This window comes from Rhea pennata, chromosome 15 (assembly GCF_028389875.1).
Source record: "Rhea pennata isolate bPtePen1 chromosome 15, bPtePen1.pri, whole genome shotgun sequence".
Classification (NCBI taxonomy): Eukaryota; Metazoa; Chordata; class Aves; order Rheiformes; family Rheidae; genus Rhea; species Rhea pennata.
This window is the reverse complement of record NC_084677.1, coordinates 9276092-9300790: the sequence shown is the minus strand read 5'-3', so window position 1 is coordinate 9300790 and position 24699 is coordinate 9276092. Positions and strand designations below refer to the sequence as shown.

The 24699-nt window shown below is 41.3% G+C and overlaps 1 protein-coding gene across 1 annotated transcript in view; it reads right to left on the bottom strand.

Annotated features, from left to right (window-relative positions):
- Positions 1-17240, bottom strand: part of BMERB1 (bMERB domain containing 1) — a 50944-nt gene extending 33704 nt beyond the window's left edge. The window contains exon 1 of the mRNA XM_062587971.1: positions 17060-17240. Within this exon, the coding sequence (XP_062443955.1) occupies positions 17060-17165 (106 nt within the window). The 5' untranslated portion in view covers positions 17166-17240. The remainder of the gene's footprint in view (positions 1-17059) is intronic.
- Positions 17241-24699: the final 7459 nt, after the last annotated feature.

Genomic DNA, 24699 nt, shown 5'->3' with positions numbered 1-24699 from the left:
GTGGATTTTGCTTCCAAGCTAAGAGTTACAGAAAAATGGTTTGCCTGAGCATCTGATAAACTGCAAATTCAGCTTTAGAAAGCATCATTTTTCTACTAAGCACACAGTCACCAATATCCTTTTGTACTGGAATCTCCGAATTGGAATAAATTGGGGTTTCTGGACTAGATCATCAGGTAGTATAAACTAACAGCTCCAGTCAGTATCACTGACACATGCCCAGTGGTAGGATTTAGCTTTTTGAGATCTGGTGTTCTCTGCAGCCAGATATTCCTCACCCAAAGATTCCAGACTCTTTCTCCATATATAAAGTCATAAGGATCCATCCTATCAAGTCATCAAACTACCACTTCAAGATAATGCACTCTTGATAATCTCTGCTTTCATTTTTTCCCTCTGGATCCAAGAGGTTTTGCTTATACAGGGACTTGACTCAGTACAATAGGACAATTTGCTATCTAATTATCTGTAAATAGAATTGTTTCCTTCTAGCTGTAAATCTGTGTATGATTTGGTGATATTTTGTAGCACCATCATTATGATTTCTATGTAGTTTTTCTACCACAGAGAGGCTTTCTATTTTTATATCATGTCTTATATCAAGTCTATATCATATCTTGTATCATGATCATGCCTTATATCATGTCTATATCATGTCTTTGATCTGGAATTCACAATGCCCTGGATATTCCCCTAAAGAGTCAATTTTAGGGGAAGAGAGAGAAAGGACTTTTCCTCAGTAGTAGTTCCTCAGGTAGCAGTACAAAAGCTAATATAAATATATTTACAGATCAAAAAATAGAATTTCAGCACCCACAGCAATAAATGCCTAAGGAGTCAGAATTCAATATTCAATACAAACTAAATATTTCTTTGAAAACATGTAACAGTTTCCTATGAAAGTCTTTCCATAAACCATCAAACAACAGCCCCAGGCTTGATTTGATAATTCCTTACTATTAAGTCAAAAATACAGATTTCTTTTTATTGTTAATGAAATTAGCAGGAAGTGCTTCTGATATAAATAAATTCAGGGTATGTACAAGCATGTCCAGTAACGTAAATTACCACAATGCGACTCAAAGATTGTGTTTTGAAAATCCTTAGGGGCTTTGACACTCCAATTACAGGGTTCGACCTTGCTGCTTTGAAGCTGCTTTCAAGACTCTGTCTAGGCAATTTGCATGCCCCGGCCAATTCCCACTATGGTCAGTGATAACAAGGTTGTGCACATCTCTTCAGCCTGTTAGAGGGCAAATGCATAAAATGAGAAAAACAGAATCATGAGAATAGCAAGAGGAACTTGGAATTACTGCCTTTTTAAAAAATCTTTTTAAACTCAAGTCTCATTGAATTAAGAAACCCTAGAGACAATATTTATGGATGTACTTGTGATTCTCTGCTCAGATGAAACAGATCCTCTGTTTTACTTGTGATTCTCTGCTCAGATGAAACAGATCCTCTGTTTTAATACATATTGCAACTCTGAGTTGAAACAGTGTTTAGATACCCAAATTCTAAATTTGGCAGGTTGGCCTGCTTAGTATCATCTCAGGACAGTTCCTGTCACGCATCAGACTAAAATCTACGAACACAAAGTGTGTTTGCCGGTGTCAAGATATTGACAGAGTGAAAACAGTACTTGTTCATATTCAGGAGATGATTTTTTCAGAACAATTACAGTTCCCCTTATAGAAGGGCATCGTCATCTCTATGACCATTTCAGACTTCAGTTTCAGATATCCCCAGTGCCTGAAATGGGCCACAAGCTCCGTTCAAGACCAGGACAGCCCATTTGAAAAATAACCTGTGGTATCTCATACAGCCATTGCTGTGTGTACTAAGAAGAGTAAAGTGGCTTTGAGTGGGATTTAAAGAAGAGCTGGCCATATAATGAAGTCTGCAGAGAACTATGACAGACTTAGCAGAGAACTATAATTGAATTGTGCAAAAACATTTCCCAGACTTCCTACTGTTATTTCCAATTCTAAATAAACTCTTGTTTCTTGGGTATCAGTACCACATTCCTTGCTGCCAGATGCTCTGAGAACAGGTTTTATCACACATTTGGCTGGTAGCTTTAAATAAGGTGTGAAAGAAATTTCCCCTAGACCACATTATATGTCAATCCAAAACTAAGCAACCTAATTTGTCAGGCTATAGCTGAAATAAGAGTGCCATTTTTCCCTCCTCTTTCTCAGAGATACACCAGGATATTTTTCGTATCAGCAGTTCTCCTACTGACCTAACCTGAGGGAACGGTTCCCTCAGGAACCGTTGGAATTGGAATTCTTCCAATTTCTCTCTTCTCTCTCTCACTCCTCTTACCCACAGATAAATACATACATGCATACATACATACATGCTGGGTCTCTGCAGATGAGACAAACTGGCTGATCTTGCATGGTGTGGTTTCAGCACTTAAGTAACTGCTGCTTGCAGAGACCCCAGCAATTCAGCAATTCATTCATTTGTGAATAACAAGTCATTACTAGCACTGCTAGCCTGCATCAGCCTGCCACAGATTTTGTAAGGAATGAGAGGCCTAGCCTGGTCTAATGTGGGAGCTGGTTTTGAACAAACTTGAAACTCTGGCAGAGGCATCAGTCAAGGGGCTTTGGGCCTCAATGTGCTCTCTGCTCCCTCTTTGCTCAGGAGAAGGTATGCAGTAAATTACTGGATAACAGGGACAGAATAACTGCCATACTATTTCTCCAACCTTCCCCAGCTGCCTGTTTGGGGAAGAAATAAATCCCTAATTAGCTCTGCTTACTTGTAAGCAGCTTAGACCCAAGATTTGAGCAACTTTGGGACAGAAAGGGAACTTCTTACTTTCTTCAGCAAACAGTTGTTCTTTATCACAGCCACAGCCATAACACATATCACAGCCTTAGAGAAGTCAGATCAAAGTACTACTTGTATTTCCAAGAGCTCCTTCAGAAGAAAGCTGGCTTGACTTTGCACATAGCAGTTATATCACCACACAGTGATTACTTTTGCAAAACAGGGAGAATTCTTTTAAATTTCCTGATATGAGAGGATAAGGTCACATACTACCTTGGTACTGAGACTTCAGCATTTGAAACATGACACATTGCCAGGCTAGGTATATAAGTAAGAAAATCTTCTTTAAGGCAGACACTCTACAATATAACACAAACTTATTATATGGGAATCGTAGCATTCAGCTATTCATAATGTTCTTCTCAGAGTAGGAAAGATTATTGTAATGCTATCACTTTGCACCATGCAGGCAGCCAGGGATCCCATGCCAGTGTAACTGTGTTATAAAACAGTTTCAACAGAAGTTTGAGTACCATACATTCACTAGCTTTTCAGGGCACTAACTGTATGTATGTATGTATGAAAACATTACCCAGAAAAAGCTTTGGAAAATTGGCCTGTTTTCAGAGAAACTCAGAACTGTTAAGCCACACTTTTAGGTAGAAAAAGGCTTTAGATAGCCAAAGATTTTTAAAAAGATAATTCTGTTGAGGGGGGAGAAAGTGGATGAATTGTTTAGAGGAATGAGAAGATATCCAAAGACATTAATCCTTCCTAGATTAAGACATAGCAGGATGACAAGTCCTTAGATAAGATAAAAATGTATGTAAACTGTTTTCAAAAACACTTTTTCACCGAAAAAGTTCCAACTGTTTGCATAAAATAATCTGAGCAAGGCTCTTCTGTCATGGTAGACAACTGATCACAACGCCCTAAAAGACAGGGGGTCCAAAGCCTGCTGAAAGGGAGCAGCAGAGATTCACAGAGCACTGAAGCTGGGCTCTGTCCTGCTGCAGGGCAACCGTGTGGAGAGAGGATGGGGAAGAGCGTAGACTCTGAGATGCTGCACTCCAACACACGGCCAGAAGACAAAGACCTCACTAATAGTTCAAAGCTATCGCATGGTCTTTAGTCACATTTCACTTTTTTTTTTTTTTTTTTTTTTAAGTTTGCAAAGAATTTTTCCCAGTATTGTATTGCATCAGGATCTGAATTTCTTCTGCTGTCATGTCTGCATATGAAGAACTTCCAATTTAAGTTTATAAGCAGAGTGTTAACTGATTATTGATTTGAAAAGCAATGGCATACCCTTGAAACAGTTTCTTCTGGCTATAAATGATCAGAACTTCCTCCTCATGTGTTTCTTAAGAGTGGATATTCCATATATGAATTAAACATAAGCTCAAGAAGAGCTTGTCACTCACTAAAATATTGGGATGCCAGCAGCATGAAATCTGTTGTTTTCTTAAAAATGAATTATGCTAAATTGCTTCTTTTTTTTTTTTTTCTTCCTCCTTCCCCTCAGGTAGTCTTCCTATCCAATTCTTTGGCTTTACAATCAGATTTTCCTATTTCATTAGATGTTTATATCTCCTCTGTTGCTGAACGAAAACTTCGTACAATCAACAGAAAATACATTGACTCTATTCAGAAAGTGTTATCAGGTAGACTGAATAGACAAAGCACTGTCACTACAATTGGTTTCAGACCACTGTTCATATAATGCTGCTATTAGTAGATTAATAATAGATCTTACAGAAGTATGATCTAAGTAAATGCTATACCATTAAATAATGAATTTACCTCGTTTGCAATTTTAAATCTAGTGTGTGTACATACACATATTTATTTATTTTTTTCTCATTTTTGAAAAGGAATTTGTTTGTAAAAAAGAATACATATCTTTGTTTCCTCAGGAGTCACTATGCAGGGTTAATCATCACCAGGAATAAGCAGTTTAGTGATGAGCCTTATTTTTACTGACCTTTCCTCTGAATGAAATATCTCCAATCTAATTTCTATTTGTGCAAACTGGGATATAAACTAACAGCCCAAGTATTGCTGTAAACATTCTATGCTATTTTATTTGCATCTAGATGTATAATTTTCAGTTCATTTGCAGTATTGATCCAGTTTGGAAGAAATGCTCACAAAGATCATTTCCCATGTTGCTGTTTCTTTACTTGCCTCACCACAAACACTCGTCTTATATAAGCTGGGGTCTGATAACGACCTAGTTTTGCCTGTAGAAATGTGGTCCATATCCAGTCTCTGCGAAAACTCTTTGAACCTTATGCAGAAAAGCAGTTTCCAGTATCTAGAAATGAAAGAATTCTGATAATCTGTTCCCGTAGATGTAAAATGGTTTCTAGCTGGGATTTTATTCCTTTCTATCACAACAGAGTAAGGATGCCTGGGGCAATAATCAAAGGGATATTCTGTGAGGAAAGGTTCAGTTTCCTGTTCTAGTACTCTTGCTCCTGCGAAGGACAGCGGATAGTCACCTTGTTATAAACATGCAGGAATGGAGAAAGAAATAATTTAACTTCTAAGAAACAATGCGTCTTCTCCCTTGTGCAGAGTGAATGAAAATATGCTAAATGAACAATGTTTTCTTTGGTTAAAATACCTATAAATGTATAGGACTCACAGAAGGCAAGTCTTTTCTTGCTTACAACACCCTGGTGTAACATATTCCCAGAGTGAAAAGAGTCACACTAGATTTACTGTGTTTTGACTAGTCATACAATTTTAAAACAATTAAATAAAATGCTATGATTTTCTTCAGGAATTGCTAGACTATGCTACATAAAAGGTAAACATAAAAGAATTTCTGATCAATTACTGAGGAAAAAATCCACATCAGCAATTACGAAAGTGCAACAAAATAAATTAGGAGGATGCTTTAGAAAGTGCTTGGTCTGGCTAAGATTCCTGCCAAAAGAGCTCTCATACATGTTCTCTACTTTTGACTGGAATTTATCCCAAAGTTTAAGCACCCTAGTATTATGCCTCTGCTAAACAGACACACTTTGGATTACTCAAGCTCTGAGTGCTTTACATCAGCTGTGCTCTGTCCAATCCTCAAGTCACTGGAGTTTGCACAGTAAGAGTGCTCTGTTTTAAGTCATGTTGTTTCCTTTGAATGAACATACCTAGGAAGTGAGGGAAAGAAAACTGCAGGAAGCAGAGGAGGAATTAAGGAGAGTGAAGGAATTAAGCCCAGTCATTCATTGTAGCCCATCATGTGTATTAAGGGAAAGAATTTAATGCAGTGGAAAATGATGCTGGAGCCAGTACAAGAGCTCTGGCACTCACCTTCATCAGAAACCCATAGTTGTACAGAAAAATAATTCCATAAAATGTAGGTAGGTTTTGGATTTGGTCTTAATATTCCTCTCTTCCCCTCATCACAGTCCTGGCCTCACTGTTACATCTCTATCTCTTTATGAATGCAGAAATAAAAGGGACCATGTGGGTCACTGATTCCATTTTCTAAAAATCACAGGCAATAGGCGGATAGCCCACAAGGATCAAAGACCACAAAACACCTTCCAAGGTCCTGTAAATAGTTTAAAGAAGAAAGCTGCATTTAATGCAAGACAGGAAAAGAACAGGACAGATCAGGGGCATACTGACCCTCAACACTATTACAGCTAGAAAAGATTCAGTGAACTCTCATAGAAGTCCTCCCTAAGAAGTGAATCATGGTCCAGACTGCTGAAGGCAAAAGATCCCAGTGGTCCCTGCCACTCTAACCTGGGGGATAATTCTCTCCTGATCCCAATCCTTAATATCAGTTTATTCCTCAGCATCTGAGTAGGACACTTAGCCAGGTACCTCAAGGCTTCTCATATCGCTTCAAGTACCAGCCCCTTTGTCTCTAGTGGCTTCCAGTATCTCAGAAAGGCAGAAAAAATACCCAGAAATCAACCCGAATCAGTTACTTATCTCTAGAGACCAGATTCATTCAATGTTTCCTAGCATCCGTTTGATTGTCTTAAAACCAGCAGAGAAGAGACAAGTGTTCCTACTACCTGAAGTACCTTGTTCCCGGTACCTGTGCTTTAATGCAGTTATACCTGGGCAGGGGGTCAACTTCTTAAAATAATATTCTCTTTCTCAAAACAAATCTGTGAGAGATGCACACCTGCTTTACATTCAGAGCAATCATGACGCCAATAATATAGCTGCCATTGGTTTCTGCATATTTCTTTGACCTTTTCCCATCATTTAATGAATTGAAAGTATGACCTTGCGCACTTTAAACAGCAACTTGCCCTTCAGAGAATGGAGAGAGTATTCAGCTGTATGCAACCTAGTGAGAAAGTTTGCTAAGTGTATCTGATGTGACAGCTGTTCCCTAGGAGAAAATGGATCCAAAATGAGACATGAAAAATGAGGATAATTGTCTTTGAAGGTCTGACCCAAAAGCCCTCATTGTCAGTTTTCTTCAGTGGTGCTAAGCTAGACCTTTATCTGCAAGAAGCTATTTTCATCTGGCTCAGGAAGACTGCCAGGAGTCAGGAAGATTCAGGAAAGGGTTTTCTGTGCCCAGTCCTGCCATAGTCCCTGCATGAGATTCGGTGCAATCAGAAGGCTATAAATAGAAACTAATATAGTTAGTTACTGTGGCTGGTATCTCCCTTAATGTGGAGCTCCCACTGAAATCACTGCAGAGTCTCATCTGAGATAACGTGGACTTGGGAGCAAAAGCAGGTTAAAGTCACATTCCAAATAAAGCAATTTATGCTCCATACTTACATGACGAAGGATTAAAAGGGAATATTAAGAAAGACAAATTACTTCTTCATCTACTTCTGTCATTTTGTTCAGTGGTCAAAGGAAATAGCCTTTGGCTTTCCATTTGATTACTCACTAGAGTCATTTCTGATCCTGTAACACTAGCATAAAGCATTAGAATTTAAGTTTCAAACACTATAATAGCGTCAGCTACAGCTAATGTTCAGTATTTTAAAGCTTATTTAGTTTGACATTTAAAAAAAAATATTTTCTATCTGCATTAATTTTTTTCTTTCAAAAAAAATCACCAAAATGCTGCTTCTTAGAAAATCTTGCAAAACCTCTTTAGGAATGTATCATTTTATGTAAGACTTCTACTAGCACCAACCAATAAACAGCAGCATATGTAGCAAGGGAAATATCTATAAAATGGCCACTGACATTTCTAACTTTCCAGTCTTCACAATATTCTCCTTTGTTCGAAATTATCCAATTGCATACCAGAAAGCCTTTTTATCTCTGTCTTTGTCCTCTGTGATGTGGTTCTCTAATAACACAGTTGTCTAACAGGGCTCTAAACATCTTCCCAGCAGCTGGTGGATAATTTTAGGCAATCGTAATACCATTGGATAAATATTATAGACATCCGAGTCCAACCCAGTAAAGGCCAAAGCAGTATTGGTGTGGAGAATTGCTTCAGAAACTAAAGAAATTGGTTCATGTAACAGATTCCCACTTCAGCAAGTAATTAACTATTGAGAAGTTCCTTTTCAGAAGCCAAAGGTATGGGGGGGGGGGGGAGGTAAAGAAAAAAGGAGTTTCACGTTTCATAGCAGAAAAGACAAGTGATTTCTCAAGGGGATGAATGTTGCTGTTCCTTAGCAACTGGCATACAAGGGGTACAGGCCAGCAGCAAAGGGGGATGCCAGGCAATGAAGAATCTATCCCTAGAGTCTTGCTCGCAAACGAATAGGGACACATGGTGCTTCCAGAAAACCCTAGGCAAAAGTTGAGCCCTTCCTGAAGCATGGAATTACCAGCACAGAGCCAAAATCATTTGGTTCTTTCTTAACCTATGCTCAGGTGCAACAGCGTGTGACCCGATTTATTCTCATAATGTAAAATAATGATCATCATCACGGTTGGCACAGAAATTTGTTTGCACTTGCCTTTTGTCTGAGGATGTGGAGTCATTCTGAATCAACCTGTTTTCACTGAGTTAATTGCTTTGATATACTTTATTTTGATTCAGTCTTCTTTAAATATGCTAATACATTCTTCCTCCCAACAGGTGCTGGGCTGACCAGCAGTGGAGCACGCAGAGCTGATTATCTTCTTGCAGGTCTCAGAGGTGAGGAAATGAAGGCAGTGCAGCAGAGTCGTGAACTCTACCACTGAGGTGAGTGGACCTCTGCCTGTCACCTTCTCTTTGTACGAGAAACTGTTAGAAATAAGTTCTGTAATTGCAATACATTTCCCACTTCACCAAGAGACAAACAGATCACGATTTTGCTGGCTTTCAAAACTCCACAGCTGTGCCTATGCCATCTCATCCCACATACTCTGTCTTTGCTACAGACAAGTATCAGCCTGAAGGAAAATGTCTCAGTCTTGTTTCCTAGAGCCTGCCCAACAGCATTAACTTCAGACTGCTGCAGTCTAGCCCAGCGAGAGGCGATAGGTGGGAGGTAAATAAATGCACAGGACAGCCCAGCATGGTTCTCCAAGTTCCCTCATAGTATTGACACACACCCCAAATTCCATCCAAAACAGCTTGCCAAAGACAATCAAGGACAGGAGTCCTGGAGACATAGGTTCTGAGCCCAGATTTTCTTACACTAACATCAGTGAGAAAATTTCCATTGATGTCAATGAAGCTTGGGCTATGTTTTGTAACTAATAAAGTGTCCGTTATGCATCTTTGTCATTTCACAGGGAGGTCAGCTCATCTGGCTTCTGTAGCATTATTCTAAAATCAACTTTGGCCTTATGTACAAGGGCGGAAATGATAGAACTGACTGTCGACTCCTGTTCTGGTTTTGGAGTTGTTTTCTCCAAGAGATGAACATACCTATTAAATCACCTTGTGATGAGAAGCTTTTGTTCCAATTTCATCAATATATAAACAAGTCTCTGTAAAACAAAATCTGAAATCTCTAATCAATAAAGGGCTGGGAACAGGGCAGGGCTTCAAGGCAATAGAAAGATCCTTAAACATTGCTGCTGTTCTTACAGTAAGACATTACCTCTTGCATTTTGGAAGTTTTTGTGTTCATTAGAATTACACAATAAGACACCTGTCTCATTGAAATCATTTATCCTCATTTAATGACAAAATTCACTTGAAATAATTTTCTCAAACAATTTGCCCTTTATGAACTGACAAAATGTTGATAATTAATGTTTCATTTCTGATCCTGAAGGGCAACTAACAATTATGCAAGGGTGCTCCTACTGATTCTTCATACAGTTTGCCCTCCAGGTATGCATTTTTCATCTTTGAATTGTGAATGCATTTATACTATCCCCTCTATGTAGTTAGATAGCAGAACATGTCTTACAGAAATATAGCAGCATTATTTATTTCTTCATTCTCCGGGACTATTTTACCAAGATTTTGACTAAAATGGAATGTATCCCTCTACAGAGCAAAAGTGCTTTGTGATTCAGGATTACAGGGTGCCTAGTTTCAACCGTTACAGTGCTCAGTAACTTCAAGAATACTTCATGCATGATACACAGTACTTTACAGAGAGCACCTGATCCTGAATGCATGTTTTTAATCCTGTTTTATAAAGCACCTTTACCTTGAGACAGAGACATATGCACACATTCTCACAAGGTTCTCACATGGTTTCTCTGATGAAAACATGCTATACAACTAAGGGATCAATTATGAAACATGAAATTACATAGACTAAGTCTATAATCCCTCAGGCTACCAGCAGCAGGAAAGATGTGTGTAGTTAAATGTCCTGCTTTCCAGAGCAAATGCTTTTTTGTGTGTGTGTGTGAAATACCTTTAAAAATACGAAAATTAGTGAGCAACAGTTTCAAATACAACAGTTGAGCCTTATCTATAACACTTCCAACAGCAATTAGTTGGCATTGGTTTGAATACAAGCACTGAGTTACATTTTAAATGCTTATTTCCTGACTGGAACACACAGTTGGGCACAGATATCTGGAAGTCAATAACTCTCCAATTTATGAATATCTCAAAGAGATAACATCTTTGCCAACACATGCAAACAGAAGTGAAGCAGTAAGATCTTGATTATTGCCCACAATAACCCACATGCTTTTGCCAGGTTGCCCTAATAGTATCCAGTAGCCAGACTCCTTCTACCCAGGCCCTCTGGCTTTGATCAAGCTGGGGTGGTAATGCTTGCTTTAATTCTCATTTGTCTACATTTTGTAGGATAAGTTGGGCCTTGTAGGATAGGCTGGCTTAGGAGAACAGCAGGGATTAGGCCCAGTAAGTTTTTGGTGAGAAGCCTTGGAGACACATAGCCCATAGCTAGACAGAAAAGAGAAGGGCAAAATTCATGAAATGCGATATGGAGACGACATAGGTGAGAGCTGATCAGTGGCCTACTGACTGATTTTATTTCGGTCGCCAGATAGGAACATATCTCCCCACAGAGATCTGCGCTACAGAGTTCTGCAGACTTGGAAGATCAAAGCTCTAAGCATCACCAGTCTTTCAGTTACTGGCCAGTATTTTAGCAAGAATGCACTCAGTGGCACTGAAATATTCCCATTTCTCCCTTATGGTACATTCTGTATTTAAGAAACATTTTTCAAAACGAGACGTATCAGGGCCTGGTACATATAAAAGGAGATAGGCAAATAGAATTCAGAAAAATGGTATGTACATATTGCAGAGATATTAATTCTTAGTTTCTAAAGCCAGCCAAAACCACCAGTGATCTGTAGAAACACCAAGCTGTTCAACAGAATTTTAGACTATCGGACTGCCGTTGAGGCAAGTGAGTGTTCCTATTGACTTAAGTCTGTCCTTTTCAGAAAGGATACCAATTTTCAGTGTGCAAGAAGGGTAGTTTTGTCTTGATTTCACAGATCAAACAGAAAGCTGCTTTTCCTCTTGAACTACCGTATAGATATGTTAAAATTAATAATTATGAACAAGCAAAGAGAATAATGTAGAACTAGCCTCATACTTTGAATAAGTTGTCTTTGTGGATGATTACAATATTTTGGTAAGTAATTTTTAAAAAAGTGTGCTCAGAAAAAATAATGTCTACTATACTGGGGTTCCTCACTGTTTTTTATTGTCCATATCTGAATTTCTTCATCACTTTCTCTTTTCAAAATTATTACACAGATTCTTTTTTCAATTGAGACATGGGAAGAATATTAATTACCTTCTCTCCCTATTTAAAGCCTGTTTTCATATCTTCATAAAGCCAGCAGACTTGCTGCTTCTAAAAAAAAGAAATGAAATTGTGTATACCCTTGTGTTAGCTCTTTCCCACTTATCCCCTGAAAAAGCTTAATCTGTTTTGTCTCTCCTACCACCTGTAATAAACATAATTAATTATTTGGGGGAATTTATAGTAGCATAAGGGCATCTCTGTGAAAGGGCAACAGTGGAAGGAAGGCTTTATAACTTTGATTTGTGCCTTTGAAACTTCCATTATTTTTTAAATCAGAGTGGGAACATGAAGAAACTGTGGGACAACATCACAAGAGCATGATAGGCAGAGCCACAGCACATTATTGACTGCTTGGAGAGATGTTACAGTAAAAGAAAGTTTTTAGGCCAAGCACTGAAGTACTTTTGTGGATGTTTGTGGGATGCACAGAACATTATGGGAAGATATCCAAAACCATTTTTTTGGAAAATTTAACTGCCAAATGATAGAAACTCCTGTAACTGATGTAGGTTTGTATTTAAATGGGGGGTAAATGTCAGCCCCTTGTCAGTTCCAGTTCACGATCTCTTCACCTCTTGCTGAAAACTCAATTTCTAGTGTTACTCTGTAATTTCTGTAGTTTCTGACTTGACAGCATCTAGCCTTCCCAGCCACAGTTCTGGGCATCTTCCCCATCCCATGAGACAACATGAGTCACCCTTCAGTCTCATGAAGCAACACAGGCGGAAGAACAAGGACATTCAGCTGTCCCTCTATCCTGTTCACTGATTAGTAATGCATCCACCTTTGATTGTCAGAGACTGAATAAGTCAGCTTTTCTATGGTCATTTGGGACTAAGCACAAATGCACAGGAGGGCATTCAGTACTTCACAGGAACCAACATACTGTCAATCTATCTGTACCGGATATAGAGAGAGCTACTAAACCTCCAAGCTTTAAAAAGCTGATACAAAAAATCAAAAAGGAGGCAAATGCCAATTTCTTCTTGACTAATATTTAAAGACATATGATTAATATGAACCCATCCTAAATACCTTTTAGTGAGCCGAATGACAAACGTCACAGTGCTAGCTGTGCGTGTTTTGCTGTGCAAGACAAATGTATTTCTCTGTTGCTACTTGATTTTTTTTTAATATTGCAACAGACATCTTTCAAGTTATTATAAAATGTTATTAAGTAACATTAAACATTACCAGCTAGACTCTGTTCTACCATGAAGCCTTTGTGTTCCATTAATGATCAGGACTTAGAGATGACACAAGCAGTTCCAACTGGATTAGATAAAGTACTCATAACCAGAGGATCGCTCTTGTATAAAGGCCTTTTCTTCATACTTTGCTCACCAAAAAGCACAGAAGCAATAGCTAGAGGACCAGTGTCTATGTTACTTCAGTCTGTGGTTGGTTTCTTTTTAGTCCTTCAACTTCTTCAAGCTGGGAGAAACTATCTCCATGCAGAACAGCACTTCTAAAACAAAATGGTTTTGAACCAGAAAGGATGCAGAAAAATGTGAGACATCCACCTTCTCATGCTGCCAAGAAATGCAAATGCAAAATGTTAAATAGCATATATATTTTCAATGTTTGAACCACTCTCACTGCTCAGCGATGGAACATGTAAATACATACAAGCATCTCTTTCTGGATAAGTTTAGAAGGGCTTTTAAGATAAACTAACCCAAATATAGCAAAATAAGCTTTCCAAACCTGTTAACCACAAATGTTTGTGAAACAGAGAACAGTGCTGTCTTTCTGGTGTTGGAACACACCAGAGAAATCTCAGGACTGGTCTAATTTACACCAATAAAATCCCCCAGTGCACCTTCAGTGAAGTGCACTGCCATCTCAGGGCACCTTGCCTGGGTACAACATTCCCGGGAGGACAGGAGAGGAAAGGAAGCTGGCTATGACGGATTTATGCTACTACTGAGTCTCATCTGTTGGGAATCTCTAACTTGGTCTTTCAGTGCTGGTCTGCAATGGGGCCCTTTTTGCCTAATCTCCACTTCAGAATCAAGAACAGTTGAAAAGGTAGGTCTTTGCAACAGGTATAGCAGCTCACTTTCGATACTGAGTCACCATTCAAATGAAAACAATGAGCAAATTTCATGACATTTAGTGAGCAAACAAACCCCAGAATACTGTAGTTTTATTCTCGGCTTAAATGGCATCAAAACTCTTTCTTCACAGCTTTCTGGCATTTCTGCCTGCTTGTACTGGGGCATTCACCTTAAATTCTGAATTTAGTTCCAAACCTCATAGAAATGGAAAGAGGAAGAAAAAGAACACCAGAAACGTAACTAGGAAGTGTGATGTTCAAAAGGATGATGAAAACTGATTTGTTTCCTCATGCCTACTTCCCAGGCTTGGCACGCAGTTACCTAATCAGGGCGTTATGAGTCCCTGACGATGGCAAGATGGACAATTCTAAATGAAGCCATGCACTGGGTAACGAGGACTGACCATAATGCTCGAGTGCTCTGGTTCAGAGCAGACTCTCCAAGCCTATATTGTAAAGATCATTTACTGAGAAGGCTGTAAGCACTTTGTTATGTGTGTCCACTTACAAGGCTGACTGCCTTTTACATGCATGCACTAGAAAATTCATGAGTCGTTCTGTACATGGTAAGCAGTCATTTTTATCATGTTCTTCACTCTCTGCAATATCTCTCTTGTACATGAAAAGAAAGGCTTCAGCATCTTGTTGAAGGGACATCTTAAAACAAGCTGCTTCATATTTTGCATGTGAACCCTCTGGAGATCATTGCACCCTCACATTGTAATGCTTCAGATCCTCAGCTAATATGAACCAACATAACGTGGCAGATGATCTGGCTGAAAGAAGCCATCACACAATATAAATTTTCATAGTACACTTCATTGCCATGAAGTAACTTATCTTTGTTACGAACAATAATCATCGAGATTTTTGTACCACGGATCTAGATGTTAACATGGAGTTGCCTTTCCATTGAACAATTAAATAGAAACTACCTAACTTCCAGGACATTATTTCTATAATGGACATAATCAGGATATGCATTCCCTTGTGATACGACTAGTTACACTACAGTCACATCTACAGGCCAGGAAACGGCACTCTGTTGGGCTGAGTGTTGTACAAATACGTAACAAGTTCCACCACCAAAGAGATTCTGATTTATGCTATGATGAGACACAATGAACAGTCAAAGACAGTAAAAAAGGCAAATGCATATGCACTAATGGGCATCTGCTTTTGTTAATACTAATATTTAGCATTTCATATTTTAATCAATGGCTAATTGATGACATTGGTAAAAAAAGAATTATGCTTTTTCAGCTTCTACACAGAGTTTCTGGAGACTAATGTCATTGTGCCATGCAATTTAGGACCTATGTTGTATGACAGCATTTAAAGCAAATAGTAAGATCTATTATTTTTAATCAATGCAAAATCCAATGCAAAAAGTCAGTGCTAGTATTAAAGAATAGCCTCAAGTCTCAAGATTACTTCCTATTCTATATCTAATTTGTTACACACACACACACACACACAAATATCCTCAGGAAATTAAAGCTAGCACACAGAGAGTCAACTTGGTGCAGAGTCCAGGTGCAAAAGCCTGCACACCTTGGCTCTAGTCCTGCCAATAACCCCTTCTACTACCTGGTCAAGTTGCAATTTGGGTGGAAACTGAATGCTGAGTACACATTTCTGAGCTGATCGATTCTCCCTCCATCTCACTGTTCCCTTCTGTCAAGCAAATGATCTTTCATCCAAACCCTGCAAGACATATAACCCTTCTGTCACCTCCAGGTACCAGTTATTATTATTACAAGCACTGCACTGCACTCAGCTTGTGAGCTGACTCTGCAACAAAACCAGACTTATTTATGAGAACAAGAAGAGCACAAGGCTGCCAGGGAACCTGCAAAACAGTTGCATGTGGCTGAGCCAACCAAGTCAGTCAACAGCAACTTCAGTCTTCAATTTCATTTCAGAAAGTGCGTAGTTACTCAGCCCTGAACCCATGCCAGGCACTGCAACAAAACCAACACTGCAGCTGAAACATCAGACCGGGAAACTCGCACCTCTCTGTCACCAGCATGTGATACATGATAACATATGCACGAGAAACTGAAGCCGGAGGTAAAGTGTGATTCCAGAACACAGCCTGAGGAACACAGCCGTAGTGGAGAAGTCTGAACACAGCAGAAGCACTGGCTAAAATCTGCTACCAGGATGCTGCAAAGCCTCAGGATATCACAAGGCATCCATGTGAGACCTCACAACACACCTCGAAGGATGGGTGGTGATTCAGGAATACGAGCAAGCTCAGTATCAACCTCGATAAGGATGTCATTACACCTACTGCACAAAGCTTTTCTTCTCGTGGTCTGATCAAACTCTTCCAGAAACTTAGAACATATTTTTCTTTGTAGCAGTACAGAGCTTTTTGTGACTGTTCTTTCAAGGTTTCTTGAAAAAACTTGGGGGGAAAAAAAGCCTTTTTGGTCACCCTGAAAATAAGAACCGGTTTATAGGCTTATCAGACTGTAGGGGAGATATCTCTGCCAATAAGATAACTGAAATCTTAGAGAAGACAGGGTCCCCTAGACAACTCGAACTGACAACTACTGATCTCTTTAACTACTCTCGCCATCAGCGCTTTGGAAAGGCTGTGTCAACTGTTGCTTCCCGGCAAATCATGATCTCAGGAAAGCAGGCTCTTGCACCCAGAGAGCTTTTGCTGAGCTAATAAACACAGCACCACCACGGCGGGAGCGAAGGAAGGGCAGCGCCCCTCCACCCGCCACCGGGAGGGCAGGAGCGACCCCGCGCCCGCCGCCCGCGCCTCGCCAGGGCGACGCACACGAGCGGCTGCCGCCCCCTCCGAAAGGCCCCGCGCGGACCGCCAACAGCAGCGCGGCGCCCGCGCCCCGGGCATCCCCCCGGCTCAGCGCTCCCCTCCCCGAGCGAGGCGAACCCGCCGGCGCCCCGGCCCTCGCCGGCCAGCGGACCCGGCGCTCCGGCCGGCCGCGGAGGGCGAGGCGGCCACGGGAGCGCGGCGCGCCCGGCCGGCCCGGCGCCGCGGCTGCCCGCAGGCAGCGGCTGCTCCGCCGGCCCCGCCGCCGCCCCGCGTACTCACTTCTGCCCAGCCGCTCCGCCGGCCACGCCGTCTCCTCCACCGCCCCGTAGCGCCTCATCGGCTTCTCCGCCTCCGCGCTGGCGGACAGGGAGCGCCGCAGCTCCATGGCCGGGCCGCGCCGGAGCCCGCGGCTCGCTCACTCCATGCCGCCGGCGAGCGGTGCGCAGCGCAGCGCAACGCCGCGGCCGGCCCGCGCGGCAGCGGCGGCCGCCCAGCTCCCGCCCTTGCGCGGAGCCGCAGCCCGAGCCGGAGCCCGCGCAGGGGCGGGGCGCGGAGAGGAGCGGAGCGGCCGCGCATGCTCAGGGCGCGCCGGCGCGGGCAGGGGCCGGCGCGGGCGGCGGTGCCCCGCGGCGCCCCCGGCGCTCGCCGCCCGCTCGGCGGGTGCCCGCGGTCCGGCTCGTGCCCGCGCCCCCGCGCACCTTCCTCTGCCCGCAGGGGCAGCCCTGTGCGAACCAGCCTTCACGGCTGCCGCTGCTCTGATGGATAAACGGGTCTCCAAGGGCTCCCCGCGATGCTGGCCGCTCTCCTCGTGGTCGCCCCTGCCTCCCGCCGGGGTATTTACTCCTGCTGGACACGTGCAGCAGCTCGGACAAGCAAGAGTTGATCAGTCCGTGTGCTGCCGCGGCACCGAGCCCAGGCTTGCCCCTCCGGGCAGCACGGAGCACATCCCCTGCCCTGAGCGGCTCAGGAGGCCCGGTGAGCCTCGCAGGCACCCCTGGCTTTGGCAGTGAAACACGTCTCTGGGGCAGTTCACACAGCCTTTGTCTTCCCCCAGAGTCCTGCACAGAAGGGCATAACACCCGTTCTGGCTTCATGTTAGCAAAAGCCAGAGGACAGCACCCAAACAAATGATGTGGTTCTGTATTTCCCATAACCATATGTATTTTTCATAAACATGCAGCTTCACTGTTTATGCAGCTTCCTGGGATTAGAAGAGAAGGAAGTGACTGTGCAGGAAGCACAGTGTGGTGCTAATTATCATTGCTATTATTATGAATCTTTTCATTTGTGGTAGGGGAGGTTTTATTTGTATAAAATCACTGCTCAGCATTTTACAGTGGCAGAGTACCTTGTGAAATCCCACTGCATTTTGTGAATGCTGTTCTTACTTCTGATGTAGAGAAGATGAAGCAGGAGGTGAGCAGGTTGCCAAGTGCCCCACAGCAAGTCAGTGTTTTGGACACTGAACTCCCTGTCTGGTTCATGAAGAGTGATGGGGTACTGGTAATGCTGAATGTGTACTGAAAGCTTCTCTGTTTCTCCCATACCTTTGCCTATAAACTTTATCTTGCTCCTCAACCATCAATACTACAAAAGCACTACCACTATTTCAGCATAATACTTCCTGAATGGACTGACATGCATTGCCACTATGTTCATGAGCAGTTTTGTTTTGCTTGGTAGGGAGGCCTGCTTTTTTATTTTGGGGGAAAGACGACCTCCACATCCATTTCAAAACGTAGCTCTGAAAATGTCTCTCCATTATCCTTTTTTTTTTCTTGAGAACTAGAATTAACTACCAAATTAATATGACTTGGACATTATTTTAGAAGGTCTTCGGGGCACTGCGATTTTTCCCTGTCAGCTGTGCTCCCCAGGGGTTTGCTGTGACTGGAGTACCCAGCGTCCTGAAAAAGCTCTTGCTGACTCCGTCTTTGCTGCTTTTGACCTTCAGAGATGGAGCCCAAACAGAGCTGTGAGTCAAGCAGAAAAGCTGATGGTGTACTGTGCACAGCTGATTTTGGGTGACAGTGCCGCTGCCTGCTGGGGTGGGCTGGACTGACTCACTGTAGAAGTGAGGAACACAAGTGTGGGAGGAAGACAAGAGCCCATCTGGGATCTGGATGAGAGCTGGACTAAGGGAAACAGGCTGATCAGGGAGAAGGGCCAATTTTTGCTGGATCTGGGGCCTAGTTAGCTTAAATCCATCCCTTCAAGTACTTTGGATAATTATAACCAAAGTGCTTTGTTTAGGAGACGATGGTAGGAGCGTAGAAATGATCGCATATTTTAAGTCCTGTATTGATTAATATGGAAGAAAAATACCCACTAATTAAAAACTGCAATACAGAAAGTTTACTTATGTGAAGTGAAGAATGTATAAGATTTATTGTAAGTAGAAAGTTTTCACCTGCCCATTTTGAAAAAGTCATAATACCTATTAAGGGCTCAGCCCTGAAGACAGTTGATCATATGAGCAGGTGTATGGGAGCAGTCCTGCTCAGTTTTTTTTGCATGTAAAATCATCTCTGCAAGAATAGGTATTTTTGTGCTTGAAATTCAGCAAACTCTGGACTTTTTCAGGGACTCAGCTTTGTCCTATGACCTGGATATAAATGATAGGATCCTAGCCTAGTCTAAGGATTATCTAAAACTGCTGTAGCCAAAATTCCCACTCTGTGTTGGTATGGTGCAAGGAGAAGGCGAGCACCAGGCGCAAGTGGGCATAGCCTCACACAGCACTGCGCTTCCCAACCGGCAAGGATCTGTGCAGCCCTATGGCTGTGGCCAGAGCAGCTGATACAGGGGCAACACACTGTCCCGGCAGCTGTAGTGCTAGACCTGTGCTGTCATACACCACCTTTTCCCAGATCGTTATGACCAGTCTATACAGACATATTTACATGAAAATCAGATTTGTGTCTAACTACTTTTTACACGTTTGAATTGTCATTCTCCCTAATGATTGATGTTAAGCAGAAGTTAATCTTTTTTCCAACAGTCATAATCCTAATTAGAGGGAAAAGGGATAGCTAAAAATTACAGGAGGATCCTTGAACCAGAAAATATTTTCCTGCTGCATGTTTCCACCTTCAGTTCTGTGCTATGCTCTTGGAAGCCTTGGCACAGCCAGTGAGTGCTTGGGTGAGGATCTGCTGGGGTGTGGGAAATCAGCTACAGCAGAATGAGGGTCTCAATTCATAACCCAATGTGTATCCTTATTATATTGTTTCCTTTTTTCTAAATCTTTCCTGGCTTATGTTTGGTGACTGCCCTTTGTTTACTTATTTAGTTAAAATTACAGTTTCTCCAGACATTAGCCATTCCTTTACAATATGTTTTAGGCTAAAGTAACTTCATAAATAATTCACATTGGCTGCAGCTAAATAACTAGGATGTTGGTCCTTTTCCACTGTTACACTATCAAGGTAGAAAAATACATCTGTAGCTTAAAAGCAGTATTGCAGGCAAGCAAGGCATTCCAAAAAGCTTATTAAAAGGTGAATGAGATGTCTTGAATTTAATTTTATGATTCTGAAGTAAGATGGTGATCTATTTGAATGTTCATAAATATTCCTACCTAAATATTTATTAGTGTCATCTTATTCTGATTTTGAAAATTTTAAATTAATGTGTCCATGTGAAATAGTATATGAGTGTAGCACTAGTTTTAACATGTCATTAGCTGTTTTATCAAGCATGCACACAGAAGAAAATTGACAATGTATTTAACTTCTCACTATTTCTCTGCAGCTGAATTTCTAGTAGAGCTATGGAAACAAAAGGACAAGCATTTAATGGCAAATGTTAGTGAACCATGTGCCACTAATTATGTGCCAGACGTGACATGCTTCACTGTGTCTGGGCTGAACTATGCTGAAGTATTCTGTGTCCTTGAAATTGTTTTTCTAGGGAAAATTTACATTTTTTTTAATCTCTGCATATTGCTGCTTATGATTTGACTTCTGTACATGATAGATGTTAACTGGCAGCACTAGAGCTACAGCATCTGACTGCTCAGCGATTTTTTTTATTCCATATTCATAAATCTATCCAATTAAGTAGGCTCTGAGCTAGCAAATATTTAGATAATTTCAAGTAGAAGTAGTATTTAATTGCTTTTCTACTCAAATCAAAAAAAGTACTTAAGAAGTGGTCTCAAACTTGTGGCTTAGATGTTCAGTCTTGTCTGCAAAGCTCTCCCATTTGATTCTGGCTTTATGCTGCTAGGGTCCCTGGCGAGAGGAAGAGCAGCAAGAGCTTGCCCTCTGTGTGGTGGTGCCCCGGGTGAGGACCTACAGCGGGGGACCAGGGACTGCCGCCTGCGCCGAGTACCCGGCAGAACCTTGCAAGGTAGAACTCCGAAAACACAGCCCAGGTTGGATGAGGCTTGTTAAACTTTTGGCTTGTCCAAGATATGTTTCAAGTGAAGATGAACTGATAAATAATGATCTATGCTTGGGTATGCCAAGTTTTTAAGTGCCTCCATTTGAAAATTGGGTCTGTACCTATGCCGAGCCTATTTGCAAAATTTCCTAGGAGATTAGTACAGGAGACTACTAAAGTTAGCCCAGAATCTTCCAGCAATTTTCTGGATAGACAGTCAGAAGGCATAGCACAAAATTCAGGAGGGCACACGTCTGGTACAGAGAAGGGAAACAATTTTCATGGAGCCGTGGCTGTAGTTGTGACCATAATACCGATTTCAGAAACTTCTGTCTCTAAACTCTCCCATCTCATTTTATGTTTTTCTTAATAAACTATTTCTACATTCACTGTTCTTTTAAGCTACAGATTTCACAGAAAAAAGCTGTTACAGCATCTGTCAGATACGTTACTAATACCATGGGTATTTCATGTAACAGTCTTATTTTCTGCACTTGGAGCCAACTTCAGGGCTATGACTGGACTGGCTGTTGTGCTGGTGAGTCATTACCGTGCTGGTGGCTTTGGTGTCAGTGATGGTGGCCACAGCCACACAGAACAGATGCTTGAGTTCAGCACATTTAGATGGTGAAGTAAATGTGCCTGTGCCCTCTTAGGAGACTTGCAAATACATGGGACAATAAAAAATATTGAATTGTGTACGTAACAGTAAGCAAAGCACTGTATAGGTAATTGCCATAGAAAAGCAGGTGTAATTATTACACACACGTAATCATTCATTACTGTATTATGATGATTATGAACTAAGCATAATAAAGCACAGATTTTGCACAGGGCAAAATCCTTTAGTGTCACTGGTTTACTGTGGCAGACCAGCTGCAGCTAACAACCTTGTTACATTTTGGATGTAAAAATATGTGATGCATGAAATGAAGTAGCTGAAAAGCCTTAGTAAAGTAACAGTGGTTTTGCTTCAAAGAGGCTTCTCTAACCCGCCTTTTGCAAACCCCTGTAAAGGGCCTCGGCCTGTAGCCCTGCAGGCTTCCCAACTGAACTTTGCTGCAGTTTTGCTTTCGGCTGTGGCTGGGGCACTGGTTAGCGGTACAGTGCTCAGCTGAGAATACAGCATGCAAGCACACTTTGAAAGGGAGATTTCTCAATGCCAGAACAGAATAAGAACAAGAAAAAGGAAAAGACTAGGGATGGAGATGGAGAACTCCAGTCAAAAGGCTTGTAGATTCTTTTCTGAATAGTAGTGCAATGAGAGGGAGGCTGCTTTCCTGACAAATCACTCAAGAAGAAATGGAGTGAGGGTTTACTCTTACATAGGCACACACTTAGCACACACCTTACTTATGGTATATACTGATTCCAGGCAAGTATGCTGTAACTTATTTTACCCGGCCACCAAGTTATACACTATAAAAGGACACATAATTCAGAACAAAGCTGACACTTCCTCCACAGAAAAAGGAGCTCATGTAGTGGAGAACTTTGTGTGCATGGTTTCTGAGTCCATATGGCCCAGGCACTGTATTTATCACAGCCATCTGAGTGCTTATGCATCTTACATTGACTGTAACTGCATAAAGTACAGTAACTAAATTGGGAACAGCATATCTCCAGTCTCCCTATATCCCTGGTGACTGAACTGTTTATTAGGCCACACATTCATACTCCCTCTTGGACTCTGATTCAGTGTTGACTTCAATAATGTAAAACAGAGAGGAGAGTGACTGCATCTAGATACTGTATTTAAGGTTTCTTCTTGGCAGAGGGGAGCCTGTGCATAGGTATTATGCCACGTTACATTCACTTACAAAGAGCATCAGCTGAGTGTGAGCACAGACTCAGACCTGCTGTCTTTTTTCACCTGTTGTTTTACAGCCCCACTTCACAACTGTCTTTCCTGGAACCCAGCACACCAAAAGGCCCATCCTTGTGTTTCTGAATTTCTCTCGTGTGCCTGCCATTACAGCAGAGCTATCCTTGGCAGTGTGTTTTTCAAACATGCTCCAGAACTCATCAGTCTTTTCTAGCGCTGAGACTTCTCTCAGCACAAGTAACTATAATTGTTACTAGTGTTCATGCAGAGGAATGATGCATTTTACCATACTCTTCACAGTGAAGTCACTGTTTTTCTACCTGGATATACAGTGCAAGCCTTTGGGCACTGCCACTTTAAAGCAATAAACTGGAAAAAAAAAAGGGAAAGCAGTGTTTGCTAAGGCAGATGCTGTTGAATAGTGTATGCAAAGATCATACAGATACATAAACAACATCCTTTGTTCTTGCTTAAAATGGATTACAGTAACTTTGATCATTGTGGACAGGCAATTAAACATGAATTCTCAGACCGGTTTTGAAATTAAGAGAGAATATACAGTCTTTGGCTGCCTAAGCACGGGAATACCAAGCAGGAGTAGAAAGAAATATTATCTATATGAAGTGTGTGTGAAACTTTCACTGGGATTAATCTTTACAGGGTTACTGCCTACTTTTCAAAGTGGAGGTTACATAGCAATAAAGGGTTCACAAAAGAGCTTCAAGAATGATTCAGCATGGGACTAATAGAGCTAAACCTATTTAGTTCATCTGAGGCATAAACAAAAACTTGCATATTTACCAGTACATGAATACAGAAGGTTCTTTCTTCCTGTACCAACTCTTTAATCAGAGAAGGCATAACAGTATCTTGGTAGAATGTTAAAACTAGATTGAATAAGATTAGATAAAAAGTGATAATATTCAACAAAAAAATACACAAATAACTGTAGTATCTTAGGCATGTGGTAGATTCTCTATTATTTGAAGTCTTTGGATACCTTTCTGAAAGCTATCATGAGATTCAGACATTACTGCCTTGATTCAGTAAGTACTAGAAAACACTCATTGTTCTACATTATGCAAAGATTCAGACTGAATGATCTTTTTTATCTCTATTGGCCATGAAGACTATGAAACAGAATTTTGCAACTTGAATTTTTTCCATACATCTTCCTCCTCATTCTAAATATACAATCACTTATAGCAGGGAATGGAGCTGCTGTCCCTATTCCAGTTGTGGAATACATTACTCACTTCAGCCTCAAACCTATTGAACAATTTCCCTGTACGAAAATCTTACACAAACTACAGTGAGTGCAGTCCTTCAATAAGGACTACTAACCTCTGTTCTCCTTAATATTTTACTGAAACCTTTTACATATTTTTCCTTTCTGTATTCCTCAGTTCTTTCTGTGATTATATTAATTATCTAAATGCATAAAATCCCAAAGTTTTACCTCTTTTTAAAAAGAGAGCAATTAAGTCCAGGGGCAGTGGCCTTAAAGATGGAAGTTGTGTTCTGAATTTGTTCAGAAGTGGCAGATGACTTGAAGTATGTCGTGAACATCTAAATGTAGTGAACAATCCCGCTTACTTTTTACCCTGCCCATGGGTTAAGGCCTATGCTGTGGGAGGTACCTCTTTTTGACATGACATCAAACTGATCTCTTTGCGAGTTCTTTGCTGTTTGTGGTTCATGAGGAGCC